Consider the following 15,870-nt stretch of genomic DNA (forward strand, 5'->3'; position numbering starts at 1 on the left):
CCACTGTCCACCCCACATTCCCTGGTGCAATCTAGGCTTTGAAGGGATGCTCATAAATCCACCCACAGACTAGAATTTGGGTCTTCGTCAGCCACAGGCTCTCTCCAAGGACGTTTACAGCATGTATCTACTTAACAAACTATAAGAAACAAAACCCAAAGCTTAAAGTCAAGTCTGTAAGGGCAGCCTTAGAACAAACAAATATTCTATTCTGGTGAGTCTGAAATTTCTTTTTTTCTGGTGGGGGGGGGACATTAATTGCAGTTTACTGACCAGTTTGGGGCAATCTTTTCCAGGGAACATCAGAATATGGGCTAATGACAACATCTCACAGCTGTATGATGTTCTCACCTCCTCAGGGTCCTTCAGCCTATTGTCCCCTGCAATTCTCATCACCCAAAGGCAGGGGAGCTGGAGTCCTCACCCTCCATGGTTTGACATATGAGAAAACTGGGGTGCAGGAAGATACAGTGACTTGCCCAAGGTTGTACAGTGGGTTAGTGATCTTCACTTGACCACACTGCTTTTAATTCACCTCAGCCCCTCTGACTGGGGGGAAAGCCTGATGGCTGGTTTATTACTGGATAGCCAAGAAGGCCACAGTTTGCCTGGCAGAAGCCAGAGCTGGGTCAGATTGTAAAGAGGGGAGGTTCAGTGAGTACTGACTGATTTGCCGGAGTTCGGCCAATTGCCACCCATGCTTTAGGTTTAGCTCCTAATGGGCACTGACTGGTAGGGTTTCTCATTGCTGGGCTCACGCCTCTTCGCCAAATACCTCCCACAAGAATTCCTTCTCTTAGGATGCTCCTTTGAGATGGGCAAAGTGTCCCTAGGAAGTTGCCACTTACTCTTGTGTTGTATGTGTTGTGGTGTGGGAATGGGAAGCGGGGAGTATAAGCAACACACTCGAGGAAGTGTAGCCAGACTGCAGTGGGCACAAGATGTCAATGGAGCTGTTTTCTAGACGGTGGGCCATCTCCTGCCATGTCCCACCCACTCTGCTTTGTCTTGTCCTGCCTGATGTCAGCCTGTCCTGTGCTGTCCCAGGCACTGCTGGTGTTATTTCCTGTGTTCAGAGAAAGCTCAAATGTCACCTCTTCCTAAGGGAAGTGCCTGTACATCCCTCTCTGGACCTACAAGTCATACATTGGCACCCTTTTAATCATCTTCATTGCACTTACTTATTATCAGACATTGTCTTGTTTACTTATTGCCTCTCTCCAGGTAGGGAGGGTCCTTGCCTGTTTCTTCACTATGGTATTTCCAGTGCCAAGAATAATGCTTGGCACACCGCAGGCTGTCCACAACTATTTGTTGAGTGAATGAACCAGTCAATGAACGAAGACTTGCCTAAGGATGAGCCTCTTTGCTTTTTTCCAATTTATACTTGTCCTTGAGTCAGAGACTACCCTCTATAGCAAAGCAATGAAACTGTTCCCACTGATCCTATGGGTCCCTCACATTGGCCTCTGTCCATTTTGAGCTGCAGTATGGATTGAACTGTGTTAGGTCCCTTCAAGGTCTGAGAGCTCCACGATGGTATGTGGGCGCCAAGAAGGCAGGCACTTGCCTTCTTTCAGGTCTCTCCTGGGAACATCGACCCCATCTGGCCTTCCCTGCCTTTGGGCATCCCTGGAGGTTCCCTTACCACGAGCCCCAGCTTTCAAAGCTCTTCCCCATCTGTTGTGCTGGTGAGGTCTCGTGCTTCAAACAGCCACATGGTCCAAATAGAACCTGCCATTCTAGATTTTGTCTTCCAGGCAGATCCCCCTAGGAAATACCCCTGAATTTTACCCTAGAAGGTGGGAGAGGATGGGCCTCTCCTTTGTGGGTTGATAGCATCTGAAGCCACGTGAGCATAGCATCACTCATGCAAGGAGGGTTATCAATTCCACTGGCCTTCTATTGATTCCCCAAGAAGGCCATTATGGTCCTACCCTTGCTTAGAAGAGGTACAGGTGAGTGAGAAGTCTCAGAAATGCCAAGAGGGATCCTTGGCATACCAGCAGACAATTAGCCATGGCCAACACGGACTGTGTTTAGGTTTCTTTGGATTTTATTTAATTTCTTTTTAAAAATTCTTTCTTAATTTAAGTTCTTTTGGAAGATCTCAGCTTGTCTCATCTAGAAGAGCCAGGCAGGGTCAAGCTGGGGGCAGTGTGCTGGCAGAACTGCATCTCCCTGAGGGCTGGAAAGGATGCCTGCAGGATGATAAACTCTAAGAAGCAAGACTCAGGCCTCAGAACTGAGCTGTAAAACCAGTTACCTCTCTCTCTATGGGGATCTGTCTCTGTTCAAATCTTGGTGATTTTGTGGTCTGTTCAAGCACGAAGACTGTGCCTTTGGCCTCCTGGAAGAAACCCACCCCGCTACCATCTAGCCTCTGTCCTTCCCCCCCCGCCACCGCCCCCCACATTGTACTCGAGGAATGCCCCAGAAATCCGGGTCAAGAGAGCATTGCTGCATTTCCTCCTTCAGCCTCAAACTATGGTCTGCAGAGAGAAAGACGGGCCCTGAAGACTTCTGATGACTTTTTCTTTCTTGTAAGAAGGCTCCACCGACTAACTCAGAGACTGGTTATCTCTAGATCACATCATGCTTTCAATCACTTATTTAGCGGCAGCGGCATCTGTAGGGCTCCCTACTGTGCTGCTGACACCCAGCAGAGAGCCTGACACTCAGCTGGTGCTCAACGAATGCTTCCCAGATGAACGGAGAGTGGAATACATGGACGATGGCACAATGATGTGGAAAAATCTTTCTTCCTGAATAAATCTGCAAAGTGTTGCCCGGAGATTACGTATGTTGAAAGCTCTGTTTCTTGGTCTTCCTTGTACTTAAAACATTGATAGAAAAGGAAACTGCAGGAACTCTGACCAAGGATCCCTCACTTCCACAGAGGCCTTTGTTGACCAGCCCTCAGCAAGGTGTGTTAGGGGAACAAAGACTTTGGCTTGAGTACCTCTTTCTGCAAACTATTAAACTATTTTGAAAAAATAATGGCAGCAATTTGGAAAATGTAGAGTGCGGTGTGTATATACAATATATTTTTTCTATCTATCATCTTATCTATCTATCATCTATCTATCTATCTATCTATCTATCTATCTCATCTATCATCTATCTATAGCTACCTATCTACCTATCTTACATTGTTCTCTAAAGTTGTCTCAAATAATCTGTCAGTGGCCCAATGCTTCTGTATGGTTTTTATCTTCCTGACAGCATGTCCAAGGAAAGACCTGGTGACCCAACAGCCAGACGAAGGACCTCAAATAACTTGCCTGTTGGTGGGCATGGCTCAGAGATGCCAGCTATAGAGTGGAAAGAGTCTTGCACCGAATCAGGAAACCTGGGTTTGCACCCCAGCTGACTGACCTTGGGCAAGTCACTCCCTCTCTCCAGATGCCAGTTTCCCCCACAATAAAATGGGGGGGGAGGGTTCCGCCCCAATTTCCCTCCTTCTCTAACTTCCTGAGCTCATCAGCTGAGACTTCAAGTTTGCCACCCGTGAGGTCCTGCAGCAAGGAGACGCGGAGGGCAGACAGGAGCGAGCCAGGGGCCTCTCTGCCTGTGCAAATCCAAAGCACGCTTTTCTTAAAGATGAGAAGTCTTACTTCAACGGCATTAGTCACGTTTTTAAAGTTCTCCTGATGGTCTCTTAGAAGCCCTGGTGCTTCTGGAAATCACTCGACTTGTGATAGGAATTCTCTGTAGGGCTGCCTGAGAATAGAAGGGGGCAGTAGGCAAGGATGGGAAACACCCTGCTGTCCTCGTCCACTCAGGCAGAAACAGGATTTCTCCCATCCGAGGGCTTTCCTTGGCTTCTGAGGGCTCACAAAGCTGCTTGCAAGAAAGAGTATTTAGTCCAAGCTGGGAGGGGTGGTGATTTTGATAAGAAAATCAAGATCTCCAGCCATGCTCCTAGCTGGCCCCTAAACTTGACTCTGGCTTTGAGCTCCGATATCGTTGGAAGCCTCAGCCAGCTCACCCCATCCCGCTACAGGCCACCAGAAGTCCCTGAACGGTCCCCAGCCCTGGCCTCTCTGACCAGCTGAACCCTGGGGCTGAGGTTAAAATCTGGGTTTAGTTCCTTTCTGTCCCAAAGCCTGAGGAGCCCTGCTTTGTAGTTTGGGTCCACGTTTTTCAAAGAGCCGTTTTCTTGAAATAGCATTTCTTCTTTTTTTTTTTTTTTTTATTGTATCTCGATGCTAGAAAAAAAATGGCACAGAACAGATATCCAGATACAAATGGACATTTCCACAAACATCTTGCAAAACAACATCAAAGTGAAGAATACGACTGTCTATGTTTCAGGAAATGGTGTCTTTCTCAGAGTGCTTATTTAGTTTCCCAAAACCAGCCACAAACCTAGGTGAATCCCTTCCACCCAGGCATGGGTCTGCCAGGCTCCAGAGCCGCCTTCTCGACAAATCAAAGCAGGTCATTGTGGTTAATAACACTGGGACACATATTTCAAAGCATGTGTAACAAAGTGGGTTTTTTTTTTCTTTTTGCGTTTGAACAACAACAGAAATAAAACCCCAAAGCAAATAAAATTTGAAATGTAATGTAAAACCACGGTCCTCTGGGACCTTGCTAGAGTGACCATGTCTTTTCAGGGAGTGGTGCAAATGCCCTTTGCAAGTAGTTTGAGGATGAAGGTGATCAGGGATGCAGAGGATCAGAAATCACAGCATTGGAGGTGGTGCCCGAGCTGGCTGCCTTTTGACTGACCCCTTGAGGTACTTTTAGATTGAGACTGTCTAAAAGCACACTCTCGGCATTTTAAAAGGGCTGAGATAATCGTCTTAACTTCGAGTCTAAAAAAAATAACAAATAAAATTTTATTTTTAGCATGCGGCTCACGGTGCCTCCAAACCGGGCAGAATGGAGGGCTTCCCTCTAAGTGAAAGCCACCATATACTTGGATACACGCCAAGCTCTGGGTCCGGCAGGAAGGGAGAGAATATTGCTAGCGTCCGATCATTGGCTCGCTTGGTGGGAATAATCTAGACTGGATGCTTGGAGTTGGAAAAATGTGTGAAATGGGAGCGCTGGAAAAAAGGGAGAGAAAGCAGGCATTTTCTGTCCCCACTGGATCTACTGAGCTGACACACTGGCGAACGTGGATTGTAAGAGGACTTTGCGAATGTGCTAATTATGCGGCAACATTTTCGCCATGCCATCTGCATAATCCCATCTCACAGAGATGCTCCAAACGACCTGAGGACATTTGGGTTCTGAAACATGGTCACTCTAGTCTCGTCAGCAAATAAAACATGGATGCAACGTTGCAACGAAAAAAAGATGTCACCACGATAGCCGTTGAGCTTGAATGACAGAAATGAAGGACGGAGGTCTACACATCTACTTAGCTCTTGACTTCAGGTTTTAAAAATTCAGAGTTAACAAAGGAAAATCCTTCGAATTCTGATTGGTCAATATTCCTGATGACTTCCTGGTCGGGAGGTGTTAGGACGGGTGGATGGCGGGTGAAAAACCGGTCGAAGTTTTCAGCATTTCGCCCACACTATGAGAGGGGAAGAAAAGAACTTGTGGTAGGTGGAAAAACAAAAACGAAAACAAAACCCCGAACAAAACAGAACCAAACAAAACTGGGCTGTGGTTTTCTCGGATCCCTTCCCTTTCACCGCCTCAGAGAGGTGGTTTCAATGACCAGAAATGAGAGCAACAGAAAATGCAAAATTCTCATGACCTTTGGTACATGACCTTGGGCTCCCGACTTTCAGTTTCTAGGGCTCGTGAGCCACCCCTGGGTGTCCCCTGGGCAGTCAGGAGCTGCATGGCAAAGGCATGAGATGGTGGGGCTGGTGACATGTGGCATGTTCCCCCCCCCGCCCCCCTGCAAGGCATCAGCCAGGCCCACCTGTTGAAAGAGATGGGATTAAGGTACCTGTGATGTTTCATGTGGCACCAGATGCTAAGTCATGAGCCAGTTATACGTCACCTGGGAGATCCCAGTATTTAGCAGTGGATCCCTCAAAGGGCTGTCCTCTGGCTGCCAGTCAGGAACAACGTATGTTTCCAGCTCCAGAGATACAGGAATTTACAAACTCTAGTCCATGAAGACAGATCCCAAGACCTGGGCTTCGTTTCTGCAATTGCCAGCCAACCACGAGGCCTTGGTGAACTGGGTGGGTCACTGACGCTTAAGTGCAAGATGCCAGCAGGCAAGCTCAGCCATTCTCTCTCCAAATGGGAATGGAAGGTGTGGAATGAAACACACAGCAGTGCTTGGTGGGGCAGTTGGGATCGAGAGAGAAAAGCATGATCATTTCTCACCCATCCTGGGGTCCTCGGGCTGAATCAGAGTTGTAACGTGTGTGTATGTATGTGTGCGACTGATTCCCACCCAAACATTGGCACGAAGTTCTGGTATTTTGAACACAGTGTCTACAGGAGGCGACCACAACCTGACAACACAGTAGAAGCACTAGCAGTCATGATGGCTAATATTCATTACACATTTGCTAAATGCCAGGCACCCTAGAATGCTCTACTTGTATTACCTTATTGAATCTTCCCAATGACCCTACGAAGTGGGCATCATCCCTACTGGACAGATGAGGAAACTGGGGCCAGGGAGATTACGTAACTTGTTCAAGGTCACACAGTCCATGAATAGCAGAGCTGCAACGTGAGACAGGCCCCTCTGACGTCGGAGCCTAAGCTCCTGGCTCCATTTTACACCAATGATTTGTCGGTTGATGAGTACGTGACTAAGTGGGGCAGGGGGGTGGGGGAGGGAGGAGGAGTCAGGGATGGGGATGATGAGGTCTCTGGCTTGAATGACAGTGAGAATGTGGTTATAGCAATCCCAGAGGCAGAGAAAATGGGAAAATTTGGAAGGACAGCTACTTCCGTTTGGACATGATGACTTTTTTTAAAATATTTATTTTTGAGAGAGAGAGAGAGCGCGAGCGGGGGAGGGGCAGAGAGAGAGGGAGACACAGAATGGGAAGCAGGCTCCAGGCTCAGAGCTGTCAGCACACAGCCCGACGCAGGGCCCGAACCCATGAACTGTGAGATCATGACCGGAGCCGAAGTCATATGCTTAACTTACTGAGCCACCTAGATGTCCCTGAACATGATGACTTTGAGGGACCAGGGAGGTTCCAAGAGATGACCCAAGGGGGTTAGAAGTACAGATTCTGGAGCTAAGGAGAGCAGTCTTAGAAAAAAAAAAAACAACTTAAAGTACAGAACATGGAAAGTGGGAAAAAGATAATAATAATAGTAATAAAACCCACTGAGCAGTTTCCAGGCAACCCGCACTGCTAAGGGTTTCACATACATCACCTCTTTGCTTCACATAACCACCCTGGGAGGTGGGGATCTGATTCCATGTGCCAGGGAGAAAATTGCCCCTAAAACTGAGAGCGGGAAGAGGAGAACCAGAAGGGAGCACTGTCAGGCAAGCGGGGGACTGAGGGAATCCAGGGAGAAGGGCGTTGTCGTAGCTATCTCCAAGAGGTCAAGCAGGAAAAGTTGCAGAGAACAGGCCACCCCACTTGGCAATTAGGAAGACACAGATGAGAAAATGGAGAGCTGACACTGAGCCTGATTCGCTGGCAGAGGGAAGGAAAGTTGAGAAAGTCAAGGAGTGCATATTTCCCCTTTGCTACTTCAAGCCCTACAGTCAAGGGAAGCAGAGATATGGGGGGGGGGGGGGTGTGTGTGCATGGCACTCAGCTCTCAGATGGCCTCAGCTTCCTGCTTTGTTCCCGTCTGGGCAGAAGGCACCCACGAGGCCATAGCCTGCAGACTCTTACAGGGTGTGCGGAGGAGATCAGGACATCATGCGTGTGACTGCTCCTGGGCACTGAGGAAGTGTCAGTGCACCCTAGCTATAAGCATTATAACAAACTGATTTGTTATTCCAAGATAAATTCTTTGAGCCCTGTTGATATCTTTGCCTCGGGTCTCAGAAAACAAGAAGTGACCCCCCCCCCCCGCCACCACCACCAATGCCCAGCCATGCAATCAGGACTTAGGATATGCTGTGCTGGCCAGTGTGGGAGGGGGGAGACTTTTGCCCAAAGAAGGATGGACCCTCAGCGCAGTGTGGTCAGGATTATTGCTCACGTTCTTGCATTGCTTATGCATTTGTTTTCACTCAAGAGATATTTACTGAGTTCCTACTGTATGCCAGACCCTGTGCTAATAGTAAATTATACAGAATCTATGCCTCATGGGAACCTACGTCCTACTGGGGAAGGAAGGCAATAAACACATAAATAGAAGGGGAACTGTAAATGTAAATAGAGGTATCTTAATGTCAGTCAGAGGTAAGTGGTATTAAGAAAAATAAAGTCAGGTCAGTGATAAAGAGCAAAGAGAACACCATTTTCGAAAAAGTGGTCAGCTCTGAGGAGATGAGCTTTGAAGCAAGCCCTCAGTGAAGTAAGGACATTTGAACGTCTGGAGGAAAAGCATTCTAGGTGGAGGAAAGTGCATGTGCAAAGGCCTGGAGACAGGTGCTCGCTCGGCAGAGTCACCCAACAGCAGTGAGGCCAGTGTGGCCAGAGCAGTGACCCGGAGGCAGAGGATTTCCATCTCAGCTCGGTAAGAAGCCACTGCAGGATGCTGATCAGCCCACAGGCTCTGCTCATATTTCTGTGGGATCATTGGTGCCGCGTACAAAGTTGATGGACGGGCAAGGAGCAGGGATGCCAACCAGATGAGACAGGATAGTGCCTCAGAAGGAGGTACCTCTGGGATAGATGGAAAGGTGCATCTGGAGTGGGGGAAGGGGTGCAAGATTTGCTGATGGGTCAGACCAGCATTTCAGGACGAGAGGACTTGTCGGACCCTACAGCTTTGCACTTGGGCTCCACGGTGAATGGGGGAAGGGGTAGAGAGCCTTCGGGGGGCAACGGGGCACTTGGTTTCCTGTTTGATAAGTCTGAGAGTCCAGTGGGGATGTCGAGGGTTGTAGGAGTCCCCTCATCTGTGGTGTGGGGACAGAAAAGGGGCAGCAGCTAGACTGACAGCAGAGGCACTAGGGAGGGTTAGAAACTGGGTGTCATCATCCGGAGCAGAGAGACGGTGCATGGAGCCGGGGGGCAGAGCGTGGCAGGGACCGGTGGTTGGGAGTAAGGCAGACCTGCGAGGCTTCCTCTTTGGCCTGGGTGCTGGGACCCAAACCAGCCAGCATAGGAAGCACGTGAGCTGAGACACAGAATCTTCGGGGGCCGTTTTTCTTTAAAAGCCATCAGTTTCCCAAGCACACCAGAAGGGCTGCTGCTTTGCCGGGGCCTCCCCAGAGGCTGTGATAGGACACAGAGAAACAGCTTCCGGAGGCTCCGAGCCTCCCCCTTCCCTGCACTCCCCGCCACTCCCCCCCCCATCCCTGCCTCAGAGAACAATGAAATCTTTAAGTGAGATAGCAGAGGGGACATGGAAAAACAGGGGTTAGCCAAGGGGGCACAATACAGCGGGAGCGTGATTTTCCTGCTAATAAGCAGCTTACGGAGCTGGCAGATCACAGCCTCCCTAAGTGTTTCCGTGTTTTTCAAATGGAGCTGTCACTGCCCATTAGCTTCAGGAGCGCTCCCTAAATGGAGACGTCAGCCCTGGGGAGGCACAGCCTGGAGGGCTGTGAGCCTGCTGTGTCCTTGGAGAACGTGCTGCTCTGCGGCTGTGATCCAGTGACACGCGCAGCGTGGACCACACCTGTTTCTCTGGCTGCCCTGGCTGGGTACTTCAGCCTCACTTAGCTACTGAAAGAAAACCCACCTCCCTTGTGGCCAGGGCACCACTGGAGCTCCCGGAACCGTGCCGGGGGCCCAAGCCAACATGGTTATTTAAATCACAAGGCGCCTCTTTCCAGGGTGGGAGAGGAGAGCAATAAGGATTTTGACTTGTTGTTCAATTGTGCCTCTGAATCTGAGAACCCAGACAGTTTGAAAAGCTTCTCTGTGAGCTGCTACATGTGAGCTCTTCGCCCCCCACCCCTTCTCTTCTTTCTAATTTCTGTTTCATTGTGTTAATAACAGCTCCGGGTCTGGCTGTCGAAAGTAGAGTTGGCTTAGTCATAGCAGCAAGAGGGATCTTTCAGATGCCAACCTGGATATGTCATTTCTCTGCAGTGGCTCCCCCTTGCCCAGGGCCTACACTCCTCAGCATGGCTCACAAGGCCCTGGTCACCAGGTCACTAGCCTCTCAGTGCCCATTCCCCCACCCCAACACGCCCTCCAGCTGTACTCGGTCCCCGGGGTTCCCAGAACACTCATGCACTCTGTCACTGCCCAGCCTCTGCAATGAGCTGTCTCCTCTACCTGGGGGGATGGGGGGGGGCGCACAACCCCCGCCCCCAACCCCCCCCCCCAAACCAGGGCATTTCCTACACATCTTTTTCCTCTCCAGACAGATGTCACTTCCTCCAGGAGACTTTCCCTGGACCCCTCCTCTATATGCCTGGGTTTATCCCACCAAGATATAAGATGTTCATCAGACAACTGGTGGGGGGGGTGGGGGGGTGGGGGGGAAGAAAGTTGACATCAAACTATCCACCAATAGGGAAAAGAAGTTAAATAAGTAATGATACATCTATTTGATGTATTATAATGCAACACACTTTTAAAAATTAAAAGGAGATGTAGAAGAATATTAAATGGCATAGTTACATATAATTACTAGCTGCATACAATATGTTCCCATTCTATAAATTATACACACAAATGTGTGTGCTTACAGATATTGTATACTGTCTATGTGCATATAAAGACCAGCAAGTTACAGACTGCTTACTTTTCTCCTTTATCTCTTCTGCTTGTGTGTTTGAAAATTTAAATGACAGATATATTTTTTTTTTAATAAGAAAAAAACCCACAAAAGCTCATTTAAATGAGGGAGCTATTGGTGCTTCTTCTGCTGGAGGTGTGTTAAAGCATTGGAGATATGATGGCACACAAGAGGATCCCTGTCCTTGTCATCACGGAGCTTGTGGTCTAGCAGGAGACAGACACACACACAGGCCACCACATGGCACCATGTGACAACTGGGGCCATTTAGCACAGAAGTGAGGCACCTAGGAAGGGCCAGGAAGACTTTCTGGAGGAGGGGACATCTAAGCTGAGTGCGACCAGAAAGAAAGACACCAGGGGAACCCGGCCTCTATCAAGACAGCAGGAACCCAAACTAGAAGGTCACACTGAAAATATACATAAGCCATACAGCCTGGGCAAAAAGACAAAAGAGTATTCTTTTTTTTTTAATGTGCAAATTCAATGAAATTCTGGGTCCTTTTCATGCCTTACAGACAGTTCTCCGCAGCAGGACAACACAGGAGGGCCCCACCCAGTGAGAAGCAGTCAGTTAAGCACAGAGCTGTAAACACGTTGGATCATTTTTAAGTCGTTTGTGTACCAAGGTTTCTCTCCCCAGCAGAGTCAGACAAAATACAGCGTAGAAAGAAAAGAAAGATTAAAGCTCCTTTGTCTGCAAATAGTGAAGATTCCTTACAATCGGGGTGTTTGATCTCTTGTGTCTATTTAGTTAGAAGGAAGTCAGCAAGAGAAGGGGCTTTTGCACTGGGTAGCAAGTTTGGTGTTTTGTTTTATCTAAAAATAAGATGCAATGCTTTCTTTTCCTCCAGATTTTGGTCTAAATGCCTTCGCCTCAGAGGAGCTGTTCGGGATCACCTCCGGACAAAACAGGACCTCCAATTCTCCCTTCCTGTTAATTCTCCCTCAGGGCATCACTTTCGCACAGGAAATAACAATACCCAAATAGCCCAATCTCTATTACACGTTTATTTCTTTGCTTCTCTGCTGATGAATTATATTCCCATCTAGACGGTAAGCCCCACAAGAGCTCAAGTCACACCATGGCCTTCCCAGGACTCAGGACAGGTTTTGGCACACAGCAGGCACTCAATGTTGTCAGACGGATGAGTAGCAGTGCCTATTAAGTACATATAAGCCCGATATTGTTTAAGTACTTCATAAGCAGTATCTCATTTAATCCAATGGTTCCACGATGTCTCTGCTGTAGAGCAAGGCTTAAGTACCTATGATTTGATCCCAGATCTGGCAACAATCCAGACTCTTCCATCAGCCTTGTACATTTCTTGCCGAAACAAACAAGTCATTCAAAAGCACAAGAAACAGAAACAACAAAACCCTTTGTTATTTCACCCTCTCCATACCTTCATGACCTTAACATTTTAGTCTGCTGTCCTGGCCGGACAAACAGATGGATGGAGACTTTGTATAAAGATACAAAATATAGAATCAGTCCTTTATTATTTACCCTGCTTGTAAGAAACGAGATGAAACACTCTAAACATTTTCCCGTGTGAACAGAGTGTCATATTTTTCTTATCTATTCTTCACCCATGTCGCTGGCTTCAAATAAAGTTACCCCATTTATTTGCCTATGTTTTTTTTTTTTTTTTAATTTTTTTTTTCAACGTTTATTTATTTTTGGGACAGAGAGAGACAGAGCATGAACGGGGAAGGGGCAGAGAGAGAGGGAGACACAGAATCGAAACAGGCTCCAGGCTCTGAGCCATCAGCCCAGAGCCCGACGCGGGGCTCGAACTCACGAACCGCGAGATCGTGACCTGGCTGAAGTCGGACGCTTAACCGACTGCGCCACCCAGGCGCCCCTTATTTGCCTATGTTTTTATAACTTCGATTCTCACGGGTCTGTGAGACAGGCAGGAAAAGGGTTATCTCCACCGAACAGATAATTTGGAAAGTTAACGACTTGGTCAGGGCCATACAGCGTCAAGGAGGGGAACCAAGATCCAGGGTCGGGTCTGTTCGATTCCAAAGACCACAGGCTTCCTACTTCATTTTACTGTCTTACGAACGGTGGGAACTTAAATGCCGACTCGGGTACCGATTCCTTAAGCAGGTGAGCTGACTTCCCTAAGCCAACTTTTTGTTATGTCGAATTAACCTACCTTATCGTGTGGGGTGAGGAGGACTTGATAAAATGCACAGAAGACATGTGACATGGTAGCTGGTAGCTTCCATGGAGTGCAGTGAGCTCGTCTACTGGCAGTGGCCGTGCTCTGGCTACAGAGGGGTCCTGCAGGCCCTGCCATGACTCAGCCCCTCCTGGGATATTGCTGTTGCAAGTACAGACGTTTAAGACACAAACGGGTATCTTTTCCACCCGAGGCTAGTGGGATATGGGAGGGTGCAAGGTGACGTCAGGCCCTAAATGGGGCTCCCAGTTAGAAGTGAGGGGCAGATGTGGGCCCGGGGGCAAAAGGGACACATTTCCACTCCCTCCCCCCCTCACCAACCCAAGCCTTGCTGCCTTGAAAAGACATTTTTTAAATTTTTAAATGTTTATTTATTTTTCAGAGAGACAGAGAAAGAGTGAGAGTGGGGGAGGGGCAAAGAGAGGGAGACACAGAATCGGAAGCATGACCTGAACCAAGTTGGACGCTCAACTGAACGAGCCACCCAGGCGCCTGGGCTTGGAAAGACATTTTAATGCAGATTTACAAACCAAGAAGTTGTTGTTCTTCAGTGGTTGTTTTTAAGAAACTGCACGTGTAAATAAACAAGAAATGAAAGTTTTTCTTTCCCTTTCTGGGTCATGCATGTCTTGACATCATGGCCTCAGAGCCTTCATGGAGTCAGTATTTCTGGACAATCAGTGAGCTCAGGGCCATATAAATGAGAAAGAAGAGGGGCTTGAAAAGAGTGGAGGAGGGGACTCCGAATTTACCCTACAGAGGCACTCATGCGTATGCGAAACTAGGAAGCTATTGAAAATGAAGTAGATCTCGAGATGCTGACAAAACACAATCTGTGAGACAGAAGGTAACAAAGTGAGGCACGGGAATCGAAGATGCGTGCTGGCATCCTCCTGTGTGACGTGGGGCAGTCCTGCGCTTGTACTCAGCCTCTCTAGAAGGCTGGCCCAGAACTGGGTCACTGTGAGTGGCTCCGGGGAGCAGAACCAAGGCACCTAGCTGAGGGTCAAGGGCGGGCGGAGGAGACAGTCTCACTGGATAGTTTTGATGCTGCTTTGCATAGTTCACACATTTTAGGATTTTTTTTTTTTTTAAAGGAGAGAAGATCAGAATATCGAATAATATAATGAGGTCAAGAATGAGAAGACGAGTCTCTGAGAGAAGATTGTTCTGAGGTCACTGACAACTCCCCGGGAGAAATGTCAAAACAGAGAGGTGGAGGCAGAAGCCAGATGCACCAAACTAGAAAAAGAATGTATGGTCATGAAATACGATCTTGGAGGTAACAAGAAATAGCAGTTCTTTCAAAGGTTTGTGTGAATGAGCAGACAGGGGCAGCGGTCCTACTAGTGGGAAGGAGCGATCCCAGGTTTGAGGGAAGGGGTTTTTCTTTAATGTTTATTTATTCATTTTGAGAGGGTGGGGGAGGGGCAGAGAGAGAGAAAAAGGGAGACAGAGAGAGGGTCTCAAGCAGTCTCCGTATTTTCAGCACAGAGCTTGACATGGGCTCGAACTCACGAAACAGGCCTTTAAATTAAACTGGCACTCATTTGGACTTACTAGCTGTGTGGCCATGGGCAAGTTACTTAACCTCTCTGAGCCTACCTCCTTACCTACACACGGAAGGTAATAACAGTAGTATTTCACAGGGTGGTTGTGAGTAGACCGAAGGCTCTGCTTTTTGTAAAACTGAATAATTTCACAGAACATGCCTGGCCCATTTTATCGTTACGGTTGTAAACAGTATTAATAAAGTCCTGCATCCATTAACTGGAGGGCCCATCTTGGCCTGGTTCTGTTCTATTTCCTGTGTAAGTCACCGAAGCAAATCTCCTGGCCTCTGCTTGTTCCTCTCTAGAATGATGGTATCTATACCCACGTCGAAGGGCTCCTCCAGTTCTGGACTTCTGTTACTTTCCAGAAGTTATTGCCAGACACATCCTAAGAGCTTTGTGCTCTCCCCCAGCATGTGACCTTCCCATCTACCAGTTCAGTTCACACGGCTGGCATCTCCACCGGGGGACAGCTCAGAGTCATGCACTTGGCAAGTGATTTAGGAACTTCAGTTGGTCCAGGAGTCTGCCAACTCCAACTGCCCAAAGGGAGCCTGGTTTGATCCACAGCTCTCCACGGGTGGGTGGAGGGAGGAAGAGAAAGATAAACAGACAGACTCCGGGCCTCTGTGTCCTAAACCACTCTTGGCTATTTGTGCGTCAGTGTCTGAATGTAGCCTAATATCTTGACGAGGATCTGTGTAAACTTCACACTCTGGATAACCGAAAGAACAAACAGAGCCGAGTGGGGAGATGTCTACTGCTTAATGAGCCCGTCTTGAGTGCCTCAGCTCGGATGCTGCCATGCCCTGCCCTCGGAGGGCATTCAACGTCTGCGGTCTTTGTCAGCCTCGAAATCAAAGCCTGAAGGAGCCGGTGAAATTTGCATCTTTGAAAACCCTGCCAGTGAAGTGTAAAAGGTGTGAACATGTTACTTGTTTGTTGCGACATTTTAAAATAAATTTTAAATCATTTGAATTGTGAAGAATATCTAGTCTCCGTCTATTATGTAACAGACACTGTTGGATGGTGGTATTGGCTCCTTCCCACTGGTGCAATTTCAAACCTTAAAAGGGGCTCCAAGTGCTCCTGATAATCTTTCCAAGGATACTGGCAGTGTGGAGCCCGTGGTTCAAGGCCTTGCTCTGCCACCTGCTAGCTGCGGGACCTTGAGCAAACATCCTAACCTCTCCAGGCTGCGTGCCCTCATCTGTCATACGGTGACGATGACACCCATAGAGACCCCCATAATGACACCCATAATTCTCTCTCATAGAGAATTAACTGAGGTAGTGCCTGGAAGGCACTTAGAACGCTGCTTGGCACAGACAGTAACTCAATATTTTGTCCGG

The 15,870-nt window shown here is 48.2% G+C and overlaps 1 protein-coding gene across 2 annotated transcripts in view; it reads right to left on the reverse strand.

Moving 5' to 3' along the window:
* The window catches only part of PRKCB (protein kinase C beta), a 328,287-nt gene that overhangs the window by 1,174 nt on the left and 311,243 nt on the right, over positions 1–15,870 (reverse strand). The window contains exon 16 of one of the 2 annotated variants that reach the window (XM_040458747.1): positions 243–5,533. The exons of the other annotated variant lie outside the window; for it this stretch is intronic. Within the exon in view, the coding sequence (XP_040314681.1) occupies positions 5,375–5,533 (159 nt within the window). The 3' untranslated portion in view covers positions 243–5,374. Of the gene's footprint in view, positions 1–242; positions 5,534–15,870 lie in introns of those variants that run through there. 2 annotated transcript variants of the gene reach the window in all.

The sequence above is a fragment of the Herpailurus yagouaroundi genome, unplaced genomic scaffold, assembly GCF_014898765.1.
Source record: "Herpailurus yagouaroundi ecotype Mexico unplaced genomic scaffold, PumYag 222, whole genome shotgun sequence".
NCBI lineage: Eukaryota > Metazoa > Chordata > Mammalia > Carnivora > Felidae > Herpailurus > Herpailurus yagouaroundi.